This window comes from Leuresthes tenuis, unplaced genomic scaffold (assembly GCF_036924035.1).
Source record: "Leuresthes tenuis unplaced genomic scaffold, fLeuTen1.0.hap1 SCAF_11, whole genome shotgun sequence".
Lineage (NCBI taxonomy): Eukaryota > Metazoa > Chordata > Actinopteri > Atheriniformes > Atherinopsidae > Leuresthes > Leuresthes tenuis.
Genome location: NW_027325365.1, coordinates 23,776,806 through 23,804,780, shown reverse-complemented (window position 1 = coordinate 23,804,780; position 27,975 = coordinate 23,776,806). Strand labels below are relative to the sequence as shown.

Genomic DNA, 27,975 nt, shown 5'->3' with positions numbered 1-27,975 from the left:
CAGCAGCAGTAACAGCAGCAGCAGTAACAGCATCGGATCAGGACAAGAAGTGACCGGCGCTGGGGGTGAAGGTGTTTGTGCGTGCGTGGGGTGTGTGTGTGACTGTTGCGCGTCTGGCGGAGGAGACTGCAGGAGCAAGAGAGAGGCTCACAACTTCCTTCCTCTCTGCGCCGCTGTGCCCTGTCTCCCCCCTCTGTCTTTCCCCGGGACACAGGCAGCTGTCGCGGTGAGATGTGAAGAGGCTTGAAGAATGGCATGCAAGGATGGTGTCTGCCAAGAAGAAGGAGATGGTGACAGCGATGCGCCCCGCTTTTATTCGGACCCTCTTCTACTTTATCTGTTTGGCGACTTGGTGAGTGTCTCTGTCCGCGGTGCTGAAAGCGGCCGCGCGGATCACTCTACCCGACGAGGCGTCTCTCTTATTTCTTTTCAGCGCTGAAGTTAAGAGTGTTTGTGTTTCCCTTTAAAGTGCGAGGAAAATCTCTGGGCAGACAAGGAAGGATGAGAGGATTTATCCGGAGAATTTTACGCGCATTTTGGACCGACTTCTGGACGGCTACGACAACAGGCTGCGACCTGGATTTGGAGGTATTCAGAAGAAATGCGATTTTTGCGCACCAAAGCGAGCAGTTTCCACGCGCGCGCGCGCACACACACACACACACGCACACACACGCACACACACAGCAATTATGTGCCAACTCGGATGCAACCAGAATCTTCAGCTGAACATAATGAAGATCAAACTTTTTGTTCTATTCCATTATTTTTTTTTTGGCCAAAAACACGAAAAATCACAATACTGAGACGGTTTACATAGCGAAACATTGATCTATTCTAAAATCTTCTATTTAAAAAACAACAACATCTTTATATTTTTATTACAAGTAATACGAAATCTGCAAACTCACTCGTGAGAAAAAAACACCCTTTTAAGTCTAATCAAATCATCCCTGATTTAAACAGACCCTCCATCAGCGAAGAGGGATGGACAAGGTAGAGGTTAAAAATGGCATAACGTGCAAATCTAAGCACCAAATACATCCAAATCAAGTCACTTGATTTGTCTAAGAGAGGAAAAATATCCACCTGAGCCCTCTGACAGGAGGGAAAGTAGATCAAAGGTCAAGACATCTTAACGTGGTGTCACTTCACCATTCTCTATGCGGGTGACTTCCATTATATGTAACATGTTGCTTCTCAACAGAGCAGATGCTGAACTGTGTCTCAGAGTTGATAGTGACAGCCTGGTAGTTTTGCTCTCTGAAGGCGGGCCTCTGAGCTCTGCACGTTTGAGCGAGTGCAGTTACGTAATCGTGAGAATGTTGCAGGACAAACGCCTAATGCACAGTTTGAGTGTTAAAGTGCGGATTTGGTTGTCATACGTCGGTTCTCTGCTGCCTGTTCATGTTAGGAACCAGTATTATTCCAGCAGTGGCAACTTATTTCTGGTTCACCGTGCAAAGCAGCCTGTCAACACAAATGCCCACATGCAGGCGTGTACTGCTGCTCTCCTTCACTGTCTGCTTTGACAGTCATTCAATGAGAGCGAAAAAAAGATCTAACAGAATTCAGTTTTTATATCTTTTAAGCTTTTTTCCCACTTGCATTATACAGAGGCACTACACAGCTCTGAAAGAGATAAGCTACTGCCCGTCTTCTGGGTAGGATGCTGATGGGCTGTAGGTCTCTAAACAGTTTTTACACAAGTGTGAATAAGACTGGTGTCTCTCCAAGACTTCACTGGGGCTTAGAAGGATTTAAAGCAGGAAATGGTCATTAAACATGACACATACTGTCTGCTTATTTGATTCAACAGGTCCTGTGACGGAGGTCAAGACTGACATTTATGTGACAAGTTTTGGGCCTGTCTCAGATGTTGAAATGGTACGTATCTTCACTAAGAATAATAATCTAATAATAATAATAATCTGAAAGAGCCGCTAAAGCAAACCACCATTCTCCTTTATATTTTGGTCGTAAACAAAACCTTTTCGTCCGGCTTACCTCATGTGTTTTTCTTGTTTTTGGCGACTTTCCCGACAAAGGAATACACGATGGACGTGTTCTTTCGCCAGACGTGGGTGGATCGGAGGTTGATGTACGAGGGCCCGATAGAGATTTTGAGGTTGAACAACCTCATGGTGACTAAAGTGTGGACACCAGACACCTTTTTCAGGAACGGCAAGAGGTCAGTGGCTCACAACATGACGGCCCCCAACAAGCTCTTCCGCATCATGAAGAATGGCACCATCCTCTACACCATGAGGTACTTCCTTATACTTAACTCTTACAGTTATACTTATACTTAACCAGTTACAGTCTTTGATAGAAACTTGTCAGTTTGTATTCCCGTAGTTTTACCCATGAAGATAGAATAGGAGAAGCGGAAGACTTTGTTGTAAAGCAATAATGGAGTTTTTCAGTTAACTCAAAGTCCGGCTCTTTGTGTAAACAGCAGAGAGATAGATGCTAAATTTTCAAATTATACAAGCAGTAAAGACACTTGCACTGCAGTTACAAGAATGTTGTGTGAAGATTAAAAGAATCAAAGGGCTTTGCTTTGCGGTAAGACGTATTGCATCACTTCCTGTTGCTTTGTGTGTGTGCACTGTGACAGTTCTCGCTCTTCTTGAACTACTAATAATCACCTTATTTCTCCCTATAATTTACACATCTTGCATAGTTAACTCTATCCCATACTTGTTATATTCTAACGCTCACTCTTACAGATCTTTAGTCTTTATTTTTCACTTTTTAGCGGTGTATCTGGTTCTATAGCTTAGCATGGCTACCAGTTCTCTTCCTCTATCTCCTGCTTTCACCTGCTCCGTGTGTCAGATGTTTAGTTACTCCTCTGCCTCCTTTAGTGGTAATGGTACATGTAACAAATGTAGTCTTTTTGTAGTTTTGGAGGCAAGGCTTTCTGAATTGGAAACTCGGCTCTGCACTGTTGAAAACCACCCGATAGCGAGCCAGGCCCCTTTAGTCAGTGCGGAGCCACCTAGCGTAGCTTGCTCTGTTAGTCGTCCCCGAGCAGATCCCGAGCAGCCGGGACTTAAGAGTGGCTGGGTGACTGTCAGGAAGAGGAGTCATAGTCCTAAAGTCAAGCCCGTGGTTCACCATCAACCTGTCCACGTTTCTAATAGATTTTCCCCACTCAGCGACACACCCGCTGAGGAGAAAACCCTGGTAATTGGCAGCTCTATAGTCAGAAACGTGGCATTAGAGACACCAGCGACCATAGTCAAATGCATTCCAGGGGCCAGAGCGGGCGACATAGAATCCTATTTAAAACTGCTGGCTAAGGATAAACGTAAATACGGTAAAATAGTTATTCACGTCGGCGGTAATGACACCCGGTTACGCCAATCGGAGGTCACTAAAATTAATGTTGCATCGGTGTGTAATTTTGCCAAAACAATGTCGGACTCCGTAGTTTTCTCTGGACCCCTGCCAAATCTGACCAGTGATGACATGTTTAGCCGCATGTCCTCATTCAATCGCTGGTTGTCTAGATGGTGTCCAGCAAACAACGTGGGCTACATAGATAATTGGCAATCTTTCTGGAGAAAACCTGGTCTGATGAGGAGAGACGGCATCCATCCCACTTTGGAAGGAGCGGCTCTCATTTCTAGACATATGGACGAATTTATTAGTCATCCAAAAACATGACATCCCAGGGTTGAGACCAGGATGCAGAGTTGTAGTCTTACACACTTCTCTGCGGCTTCCCACCTGATGCTGCCCCCCCCTCAATCAAAAAACACAAAAGGAGCAAATCCTCTTGTGCAAAAAAAAATTTAAAACAAAAACTTTAACTGAACAAAAACATCAAACTATTAAATGTGGTTTGCTGAATATTAGATCTCTCCCTTTGAAGTCTCTGTTAGTGAATGATTTGATTTGTGATCATCATATTGATATATTTTGTCTTACAGAAACCTGGCTGCAGCAGGAGGATCATGTTAGCATTAATGAATCAACTCCCTCTGACTATTTAAATGTTCATGTTCCTAGAACCACAGGTAGAGGAGGAGGAGTGGCAGCTATCTTCAGATCAGGGTTACTAATCAGTCCTAGACCCAAGATTAGTTTTAGCTCTTTTGAATCTCTGATTCTCAGTTTTTCCCACCCAAAGTGGAAATCACAAAAACCTCTTGTGTTTGTTGTTGTGTATCGTCCACCTGGCCCTTATTCTGAGTTTCTGTCTGAATTCTCAGAGTTTTTATCCCAGTTAGTGCTGAGTACAGATAAAGTCATTGTAGTGGGTGACTTTAATATTCATGTAGATGTTGAAAATGACAGCCTAAATATTAACTTTAATTCTATATTAGACTCTATTGGATTTTCTCAAAGTGTTCACAGACCTACTCACTGCCTTAATCATACCCTTGACCTTGTGCTGACTTATGGCATTGAGAGTGAACAGTTAACAGTGTTCCCTCATAACCCTGTCTTGTCTGACCATTTTTTAATAACTTTTGAATTTACATTACTTGACTACACGGTTTCTGAGAAGAATTCTACATATAGAAGGTGTCTGTCAGAGAATGCTGTAACCAGATTTAAAGAGTTGATTTCATCATCCTTTTCTTCACTGCCATGTGCTGATATGACACAGGATGGCTACCTAAATTTTACTCCAGTAGAACTTGACTCTCTTGTTGACAGCACTACAGCTTCAATGCGTACAACACTGGACAATGTTGCCCCTCTGAAAAGGAAGGTAATCAGTCAGAAGAGGTTGGCTCCTTGGTATAATTCACAGCTGCGTGCGTTAAAGCAGACTGCAAGAAAGCTGGAGAGACAGTGGCGTTCCTCTAATTTAGAAGAGTCTCAATTAGTCTGGAAAGATAGTTTAATAACGTATAAGAAAGCACTTCGTAAAGCTAGAACTGCGTATTATTCATTATTGATAGAAGAGAATAAGAATAATCCCAGGTTTCTTTTCAGCACTGTTGCCAGACTGACAAAGACTCCGAGCTCTGTTGAGCCATGTATTCCTTTAACTCTCAGCAGTGATGATTTCATGAGATTCTTCATCAATAAAATTGTTTCTATCAGAGAGAAGATTAATGGAATCCTTCCCATTATTATCACTGATGTATCATCAAGTAGAGCAGCTTTAGAAGTATCTTTCGAACCTGAATTGTATTTAGACAGCTTCTGTCCAGTTGATCTTTCTGAGCTAACAACAGCAATAGTCTCTTCTAAACCATCAACTTGTATGTTAGACCCAATCCCAACCAGACTGTTCAAGGAGGTTTTCCCCTTAATTGACACTTCCATATTGGATTTGATCAATCGGTCTTTGTTGATAGGATATGTACCTCAGACTTTTAAGGTTGCTGTAATTAAACCTTTACTTAAAAAACCTACTCTTGATTCAGAAGTGTTGGCTAATTATCGACCTATATCCAATCTCCCTTTTTTGTCCAAAGTTCTTGAAAAAATAGTTGCAGTTCAACTTTGTGATCATTTACATAGAAATAATCTGTTTGAAGAGTTTCAGTCAGGATTCAGAGTGCATCATAGCACAGAAACGGCACTGGTGAAAGTTACCAATGATCTCCTGTTAGCTTCTGATAGCGGACTTGTTTCTGTGCTTGTCCTGTTGGATCTCAGTGCTGCATTTGATACGATCGATCACAGCATTCTGTTACAGAGACTTGAACATGTTATTGGGATTAAAGGAACTGCATTAGGCTGGTTTAAGTCATATTTATCTGATAGATTCCAGTTTGTTCTTGTAAATGAGGAATCTTCCTCACACGTTGGAGTAAGTCATGGAGTTCCTCAGGGTTCTGTGCTTGGACCGATTCTTTTTACTTTATACATGCTTCCATTAGGTAACATTATCAGACAGCATGGCATAAATTTCCATTGTTATGCTGATGATACTCAGCTGTACTTATCTATGAAACCAGATGAAACCTACAGGTTGGTCAGGCTACAAGCCTGTCTTAAAGACATAAAGACCTGGATGACTCAGAACTGTCTGCTTTTAAATTCAGACAAAACTGAAGTTGTTCTCTTTGGACCTGAGCGCTTCAGGGAGAAATTGTCTAGTTATATAGTTACTCTAGATGGTATTTCCTTGGCTTCTAGTTCTACAGTGAGGAACCTTGGAGTTATTTTTGACCAGAATTTATCATTTGACGCACATATAAAACTGGTTTCTAGGACTGCCTTCTTTCACCTTCGTAATATTGCCAAAATCAGGAACATCCTGTCTCAAGGTGATGCAGAGAAACTAGTTCATGCATTTGTTACTTCAAGATTGGACTACTGTAATTCCTTATTATTGGGCTGTCCCACATATTCTCTGAAAAGCCTCCAGCTGATCCAAAATGCTGCAGCCAGAGTTCTGATGAGAACTAACAGGAGAGATCATGTTTCTCCAGTTTTAGCTTCTCTTCATTGGCTCCCTGTTAAATTCAGAATAGAATTTAAGATTCTTCTCCTCACATATAAAGCTCTTACTGACCGAACTCCATCATATCTTAAAGATCTCATTGTACAATATTTTCCTAACAGAGCACTTCGCTCCCAAACTGCAGGTTTACTTGTTGTTCCCAGAGTTTCTAAAAGTAGAATGGGAGGTAGAGCCTTCAGTTATCAGGCCCCTCTCTTGTGGAATAAGCTGCCAGTAAATGTCCGGGAAGCAGACACCCTTTCCACTTTTAAGATTAGGCTTAAAACTTTTCTTTTCGATAAAGCTTATAGTTAGGGATGGCTCAGGTAATCCTGAAACATCCCATAGTTAAGCTGCTATAGGCTTAGACTGCTGGGGGACCTCATCTGTCACACCTTTCCTCACTTTGCTCTCTTTTTCCCCCTGTTTAATTTCAAAATTGATTTTATGTACATGTGACATTATTGTGGTTATTAACCTATGTTTCCCTGTTCCAACAGATATCCTTTGAATGGCGTTATGGTGTTTTTCCCCCCTCTTTTCCCTCTTTTCTGTCTTCTCAAACCCCAGCTGGTCGAGGCGGATGGCCACCCTTCCTGAGTCTGGTTCTGCCAGAGGTTTCTTCCTGTTAAAAGGGAGTCGTTCCTTTCCACAGTTGCCACAGGCACGCTCAGGACGGGAGATTGGACTGAAGACACATTTCGGTGCAATCTGTTGGTTTCCTTAGCTAGGATATTAATTTTTTTAATTAGCTCTATATGAATTAATTGGATTATGATTACAATGAATTGAATTCCAATTGGCTTGAATTGGACTATATTACTTAAGTGCCTTGAGATGACAATTGTTGTAATCTGGCGCTATATAAATAAAATTGAATTGAATTGAATTGAATTAACTATTTAGTAACAAATTAAAAGCTAGGTTTGTGTCTTCTAAATTGATTTAAAGTAAACCTCAACTAATACTACTAAGTAGATATTTGATCAAAGACGTTGTGCTTTTAGAGTTTCTCTTTCCTTGTTTGGAGGTGTTGCAGTTTAGAAATGCATGTTTAGTAAATGTTAGTTTGGTCCTTAATTGAGCAATTCTTCTCTGTTCTGGATCAGGTTGACTATTAATGCTGAGTGTCCAATGAAGCTTGTGAATTTCCCCATGGATGGACATGCATGCCCCCTCAAGTTTGGAAGCTGTAAGTCCAACGAGTTAATGTATTCTCACACTACAATGTGTAAAACTGACTGACCAAATCGGAACAGTTTTACAACAAAGGCTCCACAATTGTGAAATTACAACACTTTTTGGGTGATGAAGTTTTTAAATTTCTATTTCTGCCTTATACAATTGTACATAAAATGTACAACTGTTCAAGAATAGTAAAATTACCTAATTTAAAAGACTCCAAAAACTTTACATGCATATGTAAATTGTAATGTGCTTATATTTTGCATTGTTTGAAACTGTAACAAATGGGATGTTTGCATGGCTATCACATGTTTACAAATGCTTATGAGGAGGTTGGAGGAGATGTTGGTGCTCCAACACCACCTTCACACGAAAGAACCAAGTTTTATTCTCATCCAACTTAAGTGTCAAATAACTTTGATTTTGATTTCAGCTGCAATTGGTGAAACTTAGGCATAAAATAAAAAACTTGGTTAGGGTTAGATATTAATCAAAATATGGTCAGGGTTAGGGACCACCCTGTCATGTTGATGAGGGCTCTGTTCTGCCAATATTTTTTTCATCATTCAATGTGATCCTGTCCCATGTGCTCCTATTTGAAGTCTGAGATTTGATCCCTGATTCTGATCTTTTCACTTCTTTCCCCGAGCTGAACAGTGTTTCTCACTTCTGTTTTCCACACTCAGAACTACCTACCGCACTGTTTGCCACAACTCAGACTTTCTGTTTTGTCCAATCTAAGTATAAAAGGGCTCCAAACTAAACTAAATTAAAAGTACAATATGAGTCCGTTGTGAATTAAGATTAGTTCAATATAGCACTTGGAAATAAATTCAATGGAAAATACAGCACAGAAATTTGGTCAAACTAGTACCTGGGATTGTTTTAGCTGATCTCGTTCAGTCGAGCTGTCTATAAGACAAGTAAAGAAAGTAAGCCGCTGCTTTGCTCTGACAGCAAAGCTTTGGTCATTTAACCTCAAGTTGTACATGCTGTACAACTTGCTATTGGCCGATGCCTGTTTGTTGAAGGTAAAATTATATATTGGTGTAAATTTTGTTAGTGAATCGTTACAAAACTGCTTTCTTATTTAGGAACTGTCACCACATCTCACATCTAAGCTGTTTCTAGATGGCTGCAAACAACTGAAGTTCTTGCTTGAAACACTGGCGGCCCGTAAAGGCCTCCACACCGCATTTTCACGAGAGATTTGACTTCTTATTACAAAACAGGTGGCAGTGAGATAAGCATGAAACACGCAGCAGGGGAGCAGGTTTCAGCTCTGGAATGAGTTCTCACTTTGGACTAGCTTGCATAATGTTTTGCAAAAGAGCTTTTATCCATCGTGGTGCAAGTAAAGTGGCTTTAGTTAAATGAAGTGAGGACAAAATGAGATCAATATCATGTGAGCGAAGTAATTATGGAGCAATCAGCTTTTCTAAAGCTCACAAATTAAAACAATCTTGTTTTTAATTATCTTTACAAAAATTCCTGTTAGTCTAACAATACCAAAAGAATTAAACAAGACAACAATGCCAATCACGCGTCTAACTGCAATGTAACATTCACAAACTCTATAGTATCTCTCTCTTTCTCTCTCTCTCTCTCTCTCTCTCTCTCTCTCTCTCTCTCTCTCTCTCTCTCTGTATATATATATATATATATATATATATATATATATATATTTATATATATATATATATATATATAAAATATATATTTTTAATTTTATATATATATATATATATATATATATAAAATTAAAAATATATATTTTTTGTCACGTATATAAGGTTTTATGATTGATTAAAGTAACGTATATGGAAAGATCTTCGTGGTACTAGTTTTTAAGGCTTTAGAAAAGTAGAATTATTACCCAAGAAACCTTGATCATGTGACTTTCCTCCTCTTACTTCTAAAAAGGATTGAGTTCTGAAAAAGACTGCTGAGAACGGAGTGACTGAATGTGGTTCCAAACAATCAGATGTTTCATTCTTCATGTTGAACAATGAAGCCCTAACTCAGCACTGGTGTTTATACTGGCCTCACTGGTCAGCAGAAATGACTAAAATAAAGAAGCCTCTCGCATAGAGCAGCTCTGTCTTATCAGGCAGGAGAGGCGGTTTGAAGATTACATCTGCAGGAGAAAGGAAAGGAGAAGAGTTTGCCTTTACACCCGCCCAATCTGCTGTCAATTACCCAATGTGGTGACATTGTAGAGGACAAATTCACATTTCTCAGTTGTTGTCATCCTTCTCTTCCCCCTCCTCTCACCATCCCCCTCATCCCACTCTGCTGCCGCAAGCCTCCGGTGAGGAGGAAGCGACCATGGATCTGATGAAGCTTGAAGCAGAGGAAAGGTCAGAATCCCTTCCTCGGCCTCAGGACAGCACAGACCTATGCAGCTCTTTTCCATAGCTGGTGTGCGTTTCTATGTGTGTGAGCTAATTTTCTCACTGCCTGCCCTGCCTTCAATTTGTCTCATCGTCCTCTCTCTCTCCCTCTTCCCGGCTCCTTTTCTGCCCCTCCATCTGGACTCATGTGCACAGGCACTGCGTTCCACTCCGTGACACACCAGAGTCATTTCATTTGGCAGAACAGTTGGTATCCTGCCGATGTGGGGTCCCATAGGGAGTGGCAGGCAAAGACAACTGGCATTTTGTTGTGCATGCACAGACTGGTCCACATCTCCTGTGTGCAAACAGCAAAACACACTGAGAAAGCAACAGGGGCAAATAATGGAACTTCTTATCATCTGAAGTATCCCAAAACCAGACTCAGGCACAGGGAACTTACTGGAAAATGTAACTTTTTTAAAAATAGAAACAAGTTTAAAAAATTGCCTGGATGCAGTCATACCTTTTAGATATAACTCATCTAATACAAATGCAATACCATATGTCCATATGAAAGATTGTCCTTGGCAAAAGGTTGTGGAAAAAGACATGGCAAAACATGGCAGTCTTGCTGATTAGTCAATTAATTATTCTACTAGGAGTTGAAGTGGGGGACGGGATGTCAACCCTCAATTTGAGGATTAGCAATTCAGTATACAGTAATTCAATTTGTCTGGGAGTACTGCTGGACCTCTTACGCTTACACATTTTTGATATGTTTGGTTCAAAAGAAAAAAATCCACGGGCTAAATAAAGTGTGACAATAAACAGATTACAACTGATGTCAGTATGTTTGATATATACTGAAATATTTCAATGTGTTGGAGTGAATGACTCAGTCAGCTGCTCATATATATTATGCATAGTTATGCATCATTACAGATGTGAATAAGTGCCAGAGTTACCAGCAGAAATCATTACAGTAGCACGGTATCCAAACCAGCCTGGAAAAATGTTGAAAAAAAATCTGTATTTTCAGAGAAAAATATTCAGTAGAAATACCATATATATCCAGCCCTACTGCAGCAGGCTGTCACTAGTGCAACATCATTCTAGAATTTCTTAGAATTAAGAAGTTGACCAAACAAGAAGTTACACAACTAGAAGAGAAAACAATTTTCACAAGCACACACCAATAATAGTTATCCAATATCAAATGAATATACAAAGGTGAACATATGGAAAAATGATTGACGCCTTATGTATCTCACTGTCTTAACCACGGTGTTGAGTAAGTGACTCATGCCAGTGTGGCTTTGCTGTTTGCCTGCAGATGCCTATCCTAAAACAGAGATGATCTATACTTGGACTAAAGGGCCTCAGCATTCGGTGGAAGTCCCTCCTGAGTCCTCCAGCCTCGTTCAGTATGATCTCATCGGTCAGACAGTCTCCAGTGAAACAATTAAATCCATCACAGGTGAGTCTTCCTGGTCGTTTCACTATTTCATGTTTTCAACAGCAGTGAGTACTTCCAGGCAAACTGACAACAAAAACTTTGGCATATACTTAATAGTTCATTCATTACTTTCACAAATGTATAAAGATTGATGGATGGAGCTTTCTTTTTTTCTGCTCCACACTCTCTATTCCACACAGATAATGGGAAACATATCTGAAGGATTTGGAGCGTTAACACTTGCACAAACTTGGCAGTCAGTCTGTTGGACTATGACTAGCACACAGCAGCAGCTTCATGAAGTAAACATCATGCATTGAGTCATTTCAGAGGGCCTGTTGGTTCGCCTAAAACCGAAGCATCAAAAACTAGATTTATTGCAGCAGGAAGCTAGAGCACATTGTATGTGTATGTTAGCAGGATGTAAAGGGTCTAAAACAATGATCGAACGTGCCTTCTGTTTTCCACTGTAATACCTGAAATCTATCAGCTTGAAACATTGAATTCTGTGTTAATCAAACTAATGAATTTCTCTCAATTCTCCAGGTGAATATGTGGTGATGACAGTCTACTTCCACTTGAAACGTAAAATGGGCTACTTTATGATCCAGACGTATATCCCCTGCATAATGACAGTAATCCTCTCCCAAGTGTCCTTCTGGATAAATAAAGAATCAGTCCCTGCACGCACAGTTTTTGGTATGTAGACTTCACGTATCCCTCATTTTGCTCCTCCCTGTCTACTCATTCAGAGTCTCTCCACTCATCAGAACTTGATTTTCCACTGTGTTGTGATTATAGGAAATCTAGAGCAGTGTTGTTGTTTTATATGTATTTGATTAAGTTGAATAGTATTTGAAACAAAACCTCTTCCAAATGTATTGAACATGTTCTTGGAAATAAGTTGAAATACTACACTATAAATTTAAATGCAGAAGAACATGCGGACAAATGTCCTCAAAGGCTGGTATAGAACAATTCTAAATTCTTATTCTAACCTACTTTGTCATTTAGGGTGATTTTTTTAAGGAGTTAGCTGGAGAGTTAAAGCAGCGCTCTATTGCATTTAGCAACATCCAGTGGCAAAGTTGCAGATTGAGACAAGCAGAAGGACACTCCCATGAGTGGGACTCGTGTTTGAGTCCATTATTGAGAATGTTGTTTATTGCTTATCTTTCTTTCTGTTATTTTAAGTAATTTTGCTCAGCTGACTACATAGTTAAAGTTAAGCAATAAGAATACTTGAATAAGACAAGGGATTAAAACTGGTTTAGGAAGGTTGGCTTAAAAAGCAGTTAGTTAGGGTGAGGCATTTAAAGTCACTGTTAAGTTTCGGAAAACGTTAAGGAAAGGTGTTTAAAATACAAAATAAAATAGGTCAGGGCTCCAGTCCAAGCAATAGTATCTGACTAGTTCACAAGTGAGAACAAGTTAGAGTATAATAGTAACACTGGTCAAATCTTTGTAATAGAAAGGTAACTCACTGTCATTTGCACTGGCAGTCATTTATATTATATATTAGACTCCAAAACTTGCAGTCACAAACAACGCATTACAGCCTTCTGACATGTATTTTATCAGTTAGTTATCATGAAGGTCATGTTTTTATTGTTGGTGGACTGCAGAACTGAGTCAAATTGCCTAAATATAATAGTACCCATACAACAAGCCTCCCTAATGTTTTTTTTCTGCTAAAGACAGACATTGTAGAATCACATGTATCCATCCAAAGTAAATTTGACACAATGCAAAGTCTTGTTGCCTGTTTAGTTTGTGTACCAAGTTTGTTTGCTAAATGGGAAATATGATGTGTGACCCTTGGTAGAAATGTGTCTTGGTATTGCATAGTGTAATTTTGTTGTACTGGAGGATCAGTGCCCACAGTCACTGACAGTCCAGCTGAGTTGCCCCAAAGTAGCCAGCATGACAGGCATCACAGCAGCACTGCTATTGTCGCATCAGTTGAGCCTTTGAGGCAGTAGATTTCTGCTGTTATCCGCTGCATTTCAATGTCCATGTTTGGCTGTTTGGGGTGGGATGGAAGGAGGGTGTTCGAATTTCTTCCCTTCTCCCCTGCAGCTACAGTCTGTTTTGACTTCCTGCTTCAGTGACTCAGCTGCAGTGACCTGTTTTGAGGGCGGAGGAAGCTGTTTGTCAGGAAGACAAACAGAAGTGGAAAGAGGATTACATTTGGAGTTTCTTGACTTAAGTTCAAAGGGACAAAATAAAAAGCACATTTCAAAATGTCAAATCAGAGAATGGAATGATTGGCTTTTTTCCTTCTCAATTTGGCTGTGGTAGAGGAGCATGAATCATGATCTTTTGTGTTAAAAGGGAAAACCAGAAAGTTATTAGCTTAGCTTAGCTTAGTATAAAGACAGAAGAGTTAGAAGGAGGTACCTTGCTCACTTTTAAGGGGTGCTAACATAGTGAAGATTACTTACATGATTAGTTATCCACTATAGGGGTATGTAATCATCTTTCAAGTGAAAATAGAAATCCATAAAGTGATAAAGATTGAGCGTAGTTGATAGAAGCTACCTTGTTCTCTTATAAGGCATAATAATTCAGTGAAGATTAACTACAGGAGTAGTTAACTACAGAAGCAGTTAATGTTCTTATCTGTGACAGTGGAAAGCCAGATGATGATTAACTAAACCTGCCTTTGCTAGGTTTAGCTAGGTTTACCGAAATAATTGTTGCTCGGTTCAGCTAATCATCTTGTCAAGCTTTGTTGTGTACTAATAAGCAAAATACTGTATCTATTTTGCCTAAGTGCAATGAAAATATACAAATAATATACTGTAAGCAATATACTCAGAAGTAAGTGTTGTAAAAGCACTGGGTTTATTAATAAACTGTCTTTTTGAGGTGCTGCTGTTTCCTGTCCTCAAGCTGAACTTAGCTAATCTTGACCCTATTGCAACAACACATCATCAGTAGGGTAAAACTAACCTGTCTCACGACAGTGGGACATCTAGTACTTTTCTGCTACTGCTTCTATGTTGATAGTTTTAGCATACAGTGAAAGTTGCTTCACATAAGAGGCTAATATTCTCTATTTGTTGCCTTTAGCTGCAGTTCACCTATCAATGCCAGCCAGTTGCTTTTGACTGACAGGTAATTATATGGCGGTCACGTCTGTGCACAGAGGACGTACATTTATGTTGCAAGGACTCTGCGCAGACTGTTCCAGATCTACGACTAAAGGGGATTTTCTCCAAATCACATTATTGCTATTGGTTAAAATTACAAAGGACAAGCTATGAGCTACAGCCTTATACTGTGACCTTCTGTCATTGTTCGAGCCATGAATGACCTTGCTAGCTGGCCTGTTTTTATTTTTTCATTTTTTTGTTCCCCTTCTCATAGAACAGTGACGATTAAATGAGAAACATATGACATTTAGTCCTGGGAGAGATCGTGTGAGTGAGCTTCAGTCAATATGTCCTCCAGCTGTATGATGTATAACCTCCTTTAACTTACACCATTTCCACTGTTGGAGCGTCACAAGAGTTTATGCTGTGGAATGAGAGATATGGTTCAGTCAACTTTAAGCTGGTGGCTTAATATCTTTTGATGCAAGAATGGTATTTGGATGGAAAGCTTGCATGCCATCAGAAATAATCCTATTCTTTGTTGGATTTTTTTTCCCCTTTGAAATATAAGGGAGCCACAGGGATGTCATGAGGCCTTTTCCTTTATCTTTCCTTTGCTTTATTATTCTATATTCAATTAATTCTATCTATCTATCTATCTATCTATCTATCTATCTATCTATCTATCTATCTATCTATCTATCTATCTATCTATCTATCTATCTATCTATCTATCTATCTATCTATCTATCTATCTATCTATCTATCTATCTATCTATCTATCTATCTATCTATCTATCTATCTGATTATTTTACCATTTTTCATTCTCAACTCATCAGATTTGGACGTATTAGGTAGGAACAGATACAACTTTAAATGAATAATCTTCTTACTTGTCATCTGCTGGATGTGTAAACAGGCAACTGTTTAAAATGTAAGGTTCCCCCAAGTGGCTAAAAACAAATCTATTAATGGAGACATAAACACTGTAGTCTTTTTTTGTACACGTCTTCCATTTCAGAGAGCTAACTATATGGTTCATTATCTCTCTGCGTTCAGTTAATGAAATATGCAGATGAGAGAAACATTACATGCATGGGTTATTGAACACTTCTTGTTTTTTATTCAGATCTACTGCGTGTTGTGTTGAAATAAATGTCTGTCTGTAGGGGAGCTGCAGTTTCCACGTACACAGAGATTCAGTAGCTCTAGAAGGTTTATGAACCCTTTAGATTTCTTTTTCAAGTTCTTCTGCTTTGATGGAAGATGTAATACTGGATCATTTTCTTCAATAGATAACTGACTAAGAGTAATGCATTTAGGTCATGTATTTAACTTGGCTTTATTATTCTACTTTTAAGACTTTTGTAAAAATCTGATGTTTGAGTTTATGAATATGCATATGTTTGAAAATAGAATATAAATGTTCAAGCCCTGTATTTACAGTGTACAAATGATTTTCTTGCTTTTTAGTTATAATCTTGACAAAATCTTTGCCTTTTTCTACTGTCATCAAAGGCATTACCACCGTCCTGACCATGACGACACTCAGCATCAGTGCTCGCCACTCCCTCCCCAAGGTCTCGTACGCCACTGCGATGGACTGGTTCATTGCCGTATGCTTTGCCTTTGTCTTCTCTGCCCTCATCGAGTTTGCTGCCGTCAACTACTTCACCAACGCACAGGCGGAGCGGGCCAAAAAGAAGCCGGCCAAATGTCCCCCTGTGCCCCAAACCACACCAGTGAAGGTGAAAGACGCAGAGGAAGTGCTGCAGGTGATGTTTGTTTCTCTGAGTGGCTCAATGATCTGATCGCATTTTACCTCAAGGACCACTAACACAGCATGTTCTGTATTATGGGTTTAGTGTATCTGGCCTCAAGCCTAGATGTGTGCTCCTACACAGAGAATCTTATAAGGAAGACTCGAGAAATCTGATCCTGGAACCTTATGTGCTTGTGTTTACCACCAGAAGCTGCTTATATTTGGAATGATGACAGATTGTAATTGCTGTTAGCACAGCAAATGTTTCTCGACAAATGCAGCTTTTGTTCAAATGTAAAACTGGGAGACAGTTTGTTGACTCTGTTGAAGAGAAGACCAAACAGAGCTGAAAATTAGGAGAGTCAGGAAACAGCTTCTCGTGTTTCTGGGTCTGGGCTTTTAATGATGAAATGCTTGATGAGTAAATTGACATGGTTTCTTGTTTTTGTCTCAGTATGTAGAAACAAATGACTTTAACAGCATGGTAGCTGACATATGGATTAAATCAGGCTTCATGAATATGCTATGAAGCTATTTCAGAGCTTGTACTCTTAGTCAGATCTGATGAATGTGTCATAAATCACTTTTCATCTAATTGATGGAATGTGCTCGATATGCTGTTTTCCAGTTCAGATGGTTGTGAAATGAAGTAATAAGTGCATATTTCTTCTAAACAGACAATAAATTGTCAGAGAGATCTACTGTTCGTCGAAGATGACATAACCCAACAATGTATATGTCAGTTTTTACACTAGCTACTTTAAGTAGCCCCCTCCAGTCCAAATCCGTAATGGCGTAATAATGCTTGAATGCTGTATAGTGACAACGGCACTTCAGTGGATTAGTAGGTTACCACGGCAACGCAGCACTGGTACATCTGTATATGTTTCAGAAAGGCTCTGACACTGGTTGGGGGGGGTTGTTAATGCTATCTTCCTAGAGAGCAGGTCCCGTTAGCAGAGGGCTTGGAACATGGGTCATTGCCCTCCAGCTCCTCAGCCTTTTCCCTTTTTCCATGATGAAAAAAACAATCCAACTATAACCACACACACACACGCACACACTTTCTCTGCTGGTCATGGGAAACAATAGTATTGGATCCTTTAATCTCAGGGTGGGGGGGTGGCGGTGGTGGATTATTTCTGCAACTGCCTCGGTACCAGAATCACACTCTCTCTGCTTGAAAACATCAACTCTCAAAGGATAAGCTCCTTTGATGCTACACTGCATTACCACCCCGATGCAGCGCTACCTACTTTATGTCTTAAGCTGTGTGAAATGAGGGAAATCCTTGGTAAGTGACATCTGTATTGCAAACACTCAATGTTCCGCTTCCAGATGAAGGCCATCTGTGTCAGGAGGACTATAATCAGATCAATATGACAAGGTTGATGTCCCCTGACGCACTTTTCAGAAAGAAAATCCAAGTGAGTTTACCGTGTCATCAAATGCCTTCAAACAGAAAGCAGACAGGACACTTTTTTTTCTTTGAATATCTTTTAAATGTATTTATTTAGTATGTATGCGCCTGTTTTTTTGTTTGTTTCCTTCCTTTTTCAAAGTAGGTGAGAAATATTTCCAAAATGTCATCTGAATCATAAGTTTTTACCAAAACTTGTAGGGAAATCTGTGTTTGTGCACATTTTTACCCCTATATGATACTACCTAAATTTGAACCCTTCCAATTTATACAGTGAAATAAACATGACCATTCTTCCACAATGGAGCCATGTTTTTGTCATGTACACATAATATGGTCAGGCCCTGTCTTGCTGAAATAAGCCAGGCCTTCTCTGACAAAGATTTGATAGATTTTGAACTGTGTGGAAATAGAAAGCTAGATGATCCCACTCCTTTTTAGCCTGAAGGCTGTGGCATCTATGATTTTTGACATTCATTTCAAGTTTTCATTTGTGAGACCACAGTAGAGTTTTTTCACTTCACTGCTGTCCATAGTTTGAGTGCAAGGCAGCAGCATTTTTCCATCTTGACTTTTGTTTTAGGTCATGAAAGAACGTGAAGAACAATTTGGTCCACAGCACAAATTAATAAAGTTTCACAACGAATATACATTTATTTACCCTGTTACCAACAGAGATACAGATTAAACTTTGATTCATCAGCATGCTGATATCCTATGTCTCCATGTTCCTATATCATGACAACCATTTTCCCACATCACCTGATCAAGTTAGGCTGTAAGGCAGTTAAACCAAAGTCGTTAAGCTAAAACACGAGGAAATTGGAAGAAATATCAGTATCAGAAAACTTCTTCATCATTGCTTAACTTAAGTATTGTTTAATTCTTGTCTTTCACAGCAAAATCCTGATATCAATGGTTCTCTGAGAAAGCGGATGAACTATGTTTCCCAACAAGAGTCGAGCAGTCAGCAGAGAGCCCAGTCCAGCTCCAACATCTCAGGACTAGGAAGAGGGAGGCCGCTGAGAGCTTTAGCAAGTGGAGTGAATGGCAGCTCGTCCACCCTGTCTCGCTCCAGCCCGAAGTCCGAGAGCCTCCTCAGCGTGGCCTCATCCTCCGCCCAGCTGGTGAAGGGCACGCCCCAGGCAGCAGCTTCCACACCAGATGTAATGGCGGGCACGCCATGCAAGCAGAGCGCCCACTCCTCATCTCTGCAACATCTGCTGGGGCCCAAGCTGGAGCGCATCCAGATGATGGGGAACAAACTGGAGCCAAAGCAGACACCATGCTCTCAGCCCACCACTGCCGGTATGGGTGGAACCAGTAAAATTGACAAATATGCACGGATCCTGTTCCCAGTGTCCTTTGGTGCGTTTAACATGGTCTACTGGGTGGTTTACTTATCGAAGGACACAATGGTGGCCAAAGGTGGCTAGACTTTGATCTAGCAACAAGTGGGATGTTTTCTTTCAAGACATGGGAATCGAATAAGGATTATGGGAGTTTGCACTCAATGAAAAACTTTTGTCTTTGCCAAACAGATAAATGTGCTTGTCAAGCACTTCCTTTTTCTGGAGAACACTAAGGATAAAATTACTTTTTTCCTTCCTTAAGTCCCAGGCTGCCAAGCATGGGAACAAATCGACAAAATTAGAAATACCTGACTTTACATAACATAAGAACACCTGCGCACTGGAATATTCCACTGTCCTCTTTATATTTAATACTGCCTCATCTGATTGTAAAGGTCTTCATCGGCTTCAACTGGCTCGTGATCCCTGTTGGCCAGCAGCCAACATAAAGTACGGGATTTTGTCATTTTCCTACTTTTGTACCCTGCGCCTGCTGATGTTTGGATGTGTGCCATCGTCCTAAACTGATCTGCAACAGCAATGTAAATATGTACATTTATTAGAGAACAGATTTATATTTAATGGAAAAAAAATCACTCCCATTTTAATATTAAGACTTTCTGCATTGGTGTGCCAGCAGATTTGAGGATGTAAGGTAATATGATGAGGAGTACAAAGGGATTCTGGTAAAGCAGGGACTGGATAATTAATGGATCCTTGCCAAGTAAGTGTCAAGCTAAAAAGAGATATATTTGATCAGGAAGAAAAGTCCTCAAACCAGGCTTTTGCCTGTGACTTGATCAGCCCTGAAAAGCTTTACTTATGCGGTAACGTATTGTAAAGCATCTGGATTAAATAATATGAAAAACCCTGAGATAAAATATATTTGGATAGAGCAGAAGGAAAGTAGGAGAGATAAGCTTGCAACTGTAGGGTTTAAGCTTCTTTCCTGCCATAATGGGCTACAAACAATGATTGTGTAAGTGATTAAAGAAAGATTCATACGAACAAACGCAGGGAACAGCAAGTAAAGCCATTTGCTAGTGGATCACTGGCATAAAAAGAGTAAGCTGGTCATTTATTTCGGAGGGAAACACATGAGCTGAATTCTGTCATCCATAAGCCATTTTTACGTACTTTTTTTAAACACGTACTGCACTATTTCACCGCAGTTCGTGGAAAATCCCCTCTCATTTGTGACCCTGATAAGCCCTGGGACATAACCAGATTAGGGCCACATTCGAATCTCAACAAACCGGAACACAATTTCAAGGTTGATTTATTTATTTTTTCCTTTTATATTATTTTCTCAGGTGTTAGCTGATGTCCAGTGTAGCTGTTGGTCATTCTTCATGCAGCTGTCCATGTGGCAACATGGACAGCTGTTGCCAGATGTTGCCACGTAGCTTAAGGGTAATCTTATCAACTGTACACTATTATGCTGGTCAGTAGTGCGGAACTGGCAGTAGCTATTTACATTTAGATTATTTTAAAAAAGAGAATTAGGGGTAATTAATTTCTTAACTTTGTGTGCTGATAATTTGATGTGAAAACTGATTCCATTCTGAAAATTGTATCATCAAATGAGGCCACAGTCAGCAGCTGATTAGCTTAGCTTAACTCTTTGACATTCACTGACCCAAATATGAGTTCTACTGCTTGCAAATCATGTAAAAGCTGAATTCAAATGGTGCACTGATTTAAGGTTCTTTGCTTTACAGTAAGAACGCATACACAGTGGAACTGCCCTCCCTCAACTTTTTAAAGTAAAATGAGAGTGAACATAAACAGGTTAACCTAGAGGTCTACCTGCTGTCACCTAGGAGGATAAAGAGGCAGCTTTCACTTTATGCCAGTGATTTCTCTCTTTAAGAATGTCCTCCTCCCAAATAGGAAACAGTGGGTCATATTAAGAATATGCAATCCTAGTTGTTGTGATAGCAGCTGCATGTAAATGATCAAAATGGTGAAGTATGTCTTGCTGCAAATTGCGGTTGGAGCATCCAACTCCACCCATGTCCAGTTCGGTAGGCCATGTTGTAAAGTCACATGTGAATGGATTACAAACCCTACCTATAACAAGGTCAGTCATCTTGTAGCTGAGAAGCTACTCTGTCTACTATGCAACTCAACCAAAAAAATACTACAAAACTAGTGTTCTGGAGAAGCTTTTTGTGCTGAAGCTTTCATTTATGTCGATTTTGTGTAGCATAACAAAGTTCCCATGTTTTTTTTTTGTCATCTTAATTATAAAATACATTTGGGCCAGCTGAATTTATTGTATTTTTTTTTGTAAGAAATCATTCAAAAACTAATTTGAACTTCTGGGTTTCACTTCCTGTGGAGTCCACCATTTAACAGTCTCTGTAGCAACAATATTACATCAGACCAATCTTATTGTTACACCCACTGTGTCAAACTACTGTTATACAGAACAAATAAATCATCTGGTTAAACATCAATAACAATTAGAAGACTGTGAGTAAGGACAGCTGACATCTTGGAAAACAGATCAGCTTTCATTTGCTACCTTATTTTATCTTGTTTTCAGTGTTTTTAAAAGAGGTTAAGGCCCTCAGTGAATACAGATATGTTGTATGATGGCAAGTTTGTAATGAACTTAACAGCCCTGTCAAAACAGCCACAGTGGCGTTGCTACCTAACACAGAACCCATATAGGATGAGAAAGCATTGTTTGAACTCATTGATTAACTTCACGGAGGATTAAACCCATGTTTGACTTTCCCTATAGTTAAGTTGTACGATGAGTAATTTCTGTGGTCAAGTAAGGGGTTAGCTAAAGTTAACTATTAAAAACTAATGTTACCTGCTCAGAAATATTATTACATTATTATGGTTGAGAGACATATCGTGGACATGGGAAAAGCTCCTTATGTAATAAGATGGCTGACTTGGATGTGAGGGGGGTTAAATGGTACTACAGGTCACAGCGGGAAGCTATGGAATCCATGAAAGTATCAATCACGTTGTAAAAATAAACTATTTTAGACTTAACCATGATCATTTTCTAACCCTAACCAAGAAGTTTTGACTTGTAACCATAGTCAGTTGAAGTTATTGCCTAAACCCAACCAGGAAGTGACAAAGCTTTGTCGTGTGTTTACATGTTTCGAAGGTAAACAGTGAAAAGGTGTCCATGAAGGTGACAGTTACTTTGTAAAAATAATGCACTCCATCCCTAATCATGAGGATTTACAAACTATATCCAAGTCATTTTTATTTCCAAGTCTAACCAATTAATATTTTGTTTTGTTTTCATATTATTACCTGAAGATAGCTCAAAAGGGAAAAAACTGTGGCTAGATTGTGCCATCCAACCTCCCTCCAACCTTGTCATGTGGATTTTGTGTCTTCTTATTATTGTTAAGAAAAGACTTGAGAATGACATTCACTCCAACACTGAAACACTCATATGGTACGCAGTATTTCCCTCTTGCCACTTGTAGGGGTGGTACTTAACGCTGCTAATGGGTCGTACTGAAGGGTATGAACCAACAATCTTTATGGTCATATTGATTGGAGAACTTTCTTCATTCAGTGGATTTTTGTAACTCACATTAAGACTGCTATAGGAGTCAGACATAGTAACTGTCTGCCTCATGTATTACTTTGAGGATGTAGTGTTTTGGGAAATTTGACATCTATTTTAGAAAGAGGGGCGTTTGAAGTATTGACAACTTAATGGCATCTAGTAAGGAAGTTTCAGATTGCAACCAGCTGAATCCTCCCTGCCTCACCCTCTCCCTCTTAGTGGGTATAAAAAAAAACACATTTGGAAATCACTGAAAAGTAACGCCACTTTCCAGAAGCACTGTTTGATTTCTCTGTTTTGGGCTACTGTAGAAAGACAGTTGTACAACATGGCTGACCCTGTGTAAAAAGATCTGTAATGCAAATAGCTCATTTTAAGGCAACGGAGACAGATCTTTTTACACTAATGAAAATAGAATTCTTAGTAGTATGTTTTATAAATAGATCCGCCTGAAAGTTTCACACTTTGCATTCAAATCTGGCTGTTTCCACTTGTTTCTGGTCTTGGCTAACCGGCTGCTAGCTGTAGCTTCAGGTTTAGTGTACAGACATGAGAGTGCAAACTGTTCCTACGGTTTCACACAAAGTCCCAAAGAGGTAAAGATTAGAAACTTACTACAGTCAATATTATACACTTAAGTATTCACACTAATGTGTAAATAGCAAAGGCAACTGTCAGATGTGAGATAAAAATAAGTGAAGCACTTAGTTCTACTTTACGTCATAACTTTGTGCACTTTGAAGAGCCTGTGACCCTCAGATGTAATGAATCTGCTGGCGATTGAATTCTTGTATAGGCAGAGGACACCATTATCCAGATAACGCATTATGTGACCACAGAAAATTGTCCTCCCTGCTGTCTTTTGTTGCTGTTGTGTAACTGGCTGCTAGAGGTTAAGTAGGGGATTCATTGTCATTGAGCTCTCTGACTTGGCGGTGACTGTCTTGCCATAATGCAAGTGTAAGCATCACAAAATAACAGAGCTCATCATACGCAACAGAAGTGGATTGGTTTAGTTTCACACGACTATAATTCCATTTTACAAAATATTGCTTGACATTTTTATCAAGGAATCACAGAAATCAGTTTGGACAGGTAGAATATATTTCCTCATGGTGTCATTATGCCCTCACTGGAGAAACTGAGCACTGAAGAGTTTGCTGACAGGTGCACAGCATGGATGTACACCTCTGTCAGGTGTGTTGGGATTCATGATGCAGTAGCTGCCTTGTTTCTGGTTCTAATAGCCACAAATCGTTCATGTAGTCATGGTTGTTGGCCCTTGTCGATCAGTTAGTCTAACAGGAGTTATGATGCTGCCACAGCAATGGCAAACACGAGGACTGATGGACAGATCAAGATGCCTGGCGCCACTCACCTCTCCAGTACACAGCCATGTGTGAAATAGATTTTTCTGTCATTACCTCCCTGTTACTCTTCTCAGTCATTGTCTCTCCCACCCCCCCAGTCTCTCTCTGTCTGTCAGAACAGAAAATATCTCATCATAAAAACACAGGACAACCATATCCTAATGAGAACCCTGTCAGCAACAGATCGATGGTCAGTGTTTAAATGCTGTGATTCTGCTGTTCTAAATCTGTGCATGATTGATGGAGCTCCCAACGCCAGGTCAGGGGTTTTCTGTTGTCCTGTTTTTTTCTTTTCCACACACATGGTGTTCTACACGACAGACAGATTAAAGATGCTCACTTTATGTGGAAAGTGGGAGCACATCATGAGATCAAGCTCTCATTTAATCATCAGGGGCATCAAAATAGCTTTCTCAAAAAAAAATTGTGAGCCCATACAACTGGATTAAATGGGACATTGATTGTGCTAGTAGGGCACTTTTAAACCATGGTGTAACACTCCCTCTAGTGGCTTAACTGGCCCATTTTGATTTTGAACACAAACCCATTTGGGATGAGCTGGTCCATTTACCTCTAAAAGGCAAGAGCAGGGAGCTGCAGTCGTGACAACCATTCTGCTCGTCACCAATAAAGCTTATGAACTAACAGAAAGATGATATTTACTTAGCGTCACGTACTCTACTGGCTACAACATTGGTTGATTTTATAGCACTTGGAACTGCGCATGGGACTTTTCCCACATTGTGTAGTATATTGTTTGGCTGAGTAAAAACACACAAATCAGGATAATGAAATAAAAGCAAATGATCAGTACTGCTCCCATTTGCCACGAATAATAAATTTTCACTTTTGTTGTTTTTTTCATTGGACATTTAAAGAATCATGCACATACCAATGCAAAATACTGCAATGCAAGTAAAAGTTAGAACAGTTGGCATTTTCTAAAATCTTATTTTAGTAATATTGCATAATTGCATAATTTCTTCAGAAACAATACGTGTGAATATTTATCAAGCAAGTGAGTATTCAATCCTTAACATTTTTAACACTGGCTTGTTTAAACTAAAGGCTTACTGGATTTCAACATTTTTACATGATATGTATTTGTGTAATGAGAGCGAGTGTGACCCCAGTAATTAAAAGCTGATACAGTATGAAGTTGGGCATTAGGCAGATTTACCTCCAGTAAAACGATGCAAAGACAAAAGAGATTTTACTGATAAAATTGTACAATGCCTTTTCGGATGTGACTCTCATGAAATTACCTGCAGGAGAAAAGAGAGCAGTCAACTAAATTAACCAGGAAAAGTTTATTCTCCAGGGCCACTGTGCTCCACAACAACACCCAAACTGGAGTGTTCAGAGGTACGAGTGTCTTAGGTGCTCAAAGGCATGGTCACGAAGGCTGAAACATGACCTCCGCTTAATGAGATTCACAAGTGGAACTGTTTAGATTGGACAAAAAAGTACCAGAAGATGGATTTTTTCATAGATTTCATGTAGTGGAGACTGTAGACGGAGCTTTGTTGGATCCCTAACAGGGATCAAAAAGGGTATTGATACATTATGGGCCGCTATTACTAAAGGTGAACTACTGGCAACCTCTCCAGGCTTTGCCCTGTCTATCATCAAATGGCAGTGGAAATAAGCTGCAACCCAAGCCATTCTTTATAGGATAAAGCAGGCTTAGTTTATAGAAGGAGGGACAGGTGGGATGTAATTTGTGGCATAATTTCTGCTTGGTGTGTGAATTTAAACCTTGATGGGAATGAACTCTTTGGGAATCTGCCAGCCTCAACAGAGACACATCAACAATTAGGTACAGTGGTTATTTTTTAAAAATCTTTACCAATAAACATCTTAGATCATCCATCCATCCATTTTCTATACCGTCAATCCGTTAATCGGGTAGCGGGTGGGCTGGAGCCTATCCCAGCAGTCGTCTTAGATCATATTTTTAAAAAAAGAAAAAAAAAGAAGAGTACAATAGTTGTCTCTGACATAAAAGGGAACAGTTTATAATAAAGTTTGGACGAGCAGAAAGAGAAATTATTCGAGTGAAGTGCAAGCACCAAAATATCCACCACTGGCTTTATCTATTAATGCTTTGTTTTTGCCTTGTTTTATATTGAGATGCAAAGCCCACTTTATGATATTGTCACATGGTATTCAGGATCACAAAAGATACATAACTGCAGGTTTTTTTTTAGAAATGTGTTGTACAGTAACTCCTCATTATTGTGTTTCTGTATGAGAAGTGAGCATTTTTAATGTCCTGAAATCCAATTCAGCTCAATAATAGTAATAATAATGATGATAATGCTCTAAAGTCCCTACTCTTTGTAATACTTTAGCTGAGAGTACCGAATTCCTCTTGGGGCATAAATTCAGTCAGATTTGCCAAGTTTTATGTTTTGCAGAACTGAGGGAGTTTTATAGAATCTCCCTCTTATATGCTTTGGAAAGTCATGTCAACATGAAACGTTCTTGTATAAAAGGTCAAAACTACAGTTACATGTTCACTCACTAAAGACATTGACTAGGACATTGTGTCTTATTCCTAAAATGAACCACTAGAGGGAGTGTCTGGGATTTTTCTTTCTCCAGACCTCAGATGATGAGATGGGTCTCAGTTCAACACAGCCAAGCTAGGTCTGCCTCATTTTACTCGGATGACTAAAGTGTGAATTCAGTGTGAAAGACCTGATAGCATCGATGGCATTTTATCACGATCAAACAAAATCATGCTCTGAGTAATTAAATTTCACCAATCTAATCATGATTATTATTTCATGAGCAGCTTGTTAAAGATTGTCACAATATCAGTTTGGCCTCCTTATGACAGCATCAAGAGATGCTTGATGTAAAAAAAACTATTTACAAGAGATATAGAGCTCAACTTTGTGCCTATAACTGAATATATCCTCTTACATGGATCATCTGCAGTGAACGTTAAAACCCATTGTTATTATGAAAGGTAATTTCTTTGTGTGATGCTGCAGCTGCCACATTGTTTCTGAAATGATTTCAATTCACAGAGATCTTTTCTATCATTCCTTTGGCACACTTCTGCTGTAGCCTGCGCATCTGCAGCAAATAACTCCACACTCAACCCATTTTCTGGAATGCCACAGGCCAAGATAATTAACATGTAGACCCTTGGGAGTTAATAGGATAATATGTTATAATTTGCATCATACTTTCGAACACACGTGCAAGGCATTCAAGGGGGTTAATCATTCGCATGGTGAAGGACATCATGAATCCAAATGAAGAGCCCAAAAATCCTCCTCATATCTGCTGGTGCATGTTTGCAGTGATAGCTCTCAGCGAAGTGGAATAATGATATCTGGAGTCAAGATCATGATGAAACCCTCAATTATGATAATGGTAATGCTCAGTGGTAGGAGCAGCAGTTACAGCAATATTTAGACTATAAGATAAGCCACAGACAGCAATAAGGTACACAAAAGCATTCAACATGACATGTGTATACATGGTTTGATAAATGGCTTTTTTTTTTTACATAAACCAGTGCTGCACCAAAGGATTAATTCCAATGCTTTTCCATTAGGTATTTATGAACAACACTTTAATAAATCCATATGATAAAAACCTATAAGCCCTTGAGTTGCAGAATATTTATACAAGAGGTGCAGAACTTAATTTGCACTGTTTTGCAGTTGAGTGACATAGATTTGTGTGTTGTGTAATTAGTTCCAATGCCACACTGAACTTATCTTACATGGTGACAGCAAACTACAGTACTGTACATAACTGTATTCCAACTTGAACTGTTTTGTCATCCTGTCAAGTGGTTACAGTCAATATGTGGATAAAACAATATTTTTTGATCTGATGTTTTATTTATTAGTCCTTATCCAATGCCCAGTTTTGAATAAACATAAAATAAACATGTTAGACAAATCTCAACTCCATTGTTGTTGACTTCATTTGGTAAACTGGAAGATTTGACGTTAAATTAATTCATTCACGCATCTTGTAGGGACTCTTATCGGGTAGT

At 39.4% G+C, this 27,975-nt stretch overlaps 1 protein-coding gene across 1 annotated transcript; it reads left to right on the top strand.

Annotated features, from left to right (window-relative positions):
- Positions 1 to 27,837, top strand: gabra4 (gamma-aminobutyric acid type A receptor subunit alpha4). The gene is made up of 9 exons (XM_072396182.1): positions 1 to 352; positions 470 to 588; positions 1,820 to 1,887; positions 2,049 to 2,269; positions 7,528 to 7,610; positions 11,273 to 11,416; positions 11,942 to 12,094; positions 16,013 to 16,269; positions 18,576 to 27,837. Exons 1-9 carry the CDS (start codon positions 264 to 266, stop codon positions 19,110 to 19,112), a joined length of 1,671 nt encoding a protein of 556 aa, XP_072252283.1. The 5' UTR covers positions 1 to 263; the 3' UTR covers positions 19,113 to 27,837.
- The last annotated feature ends 138 nt before the right edge of the window (positions 27,838 to 27,975 follow it).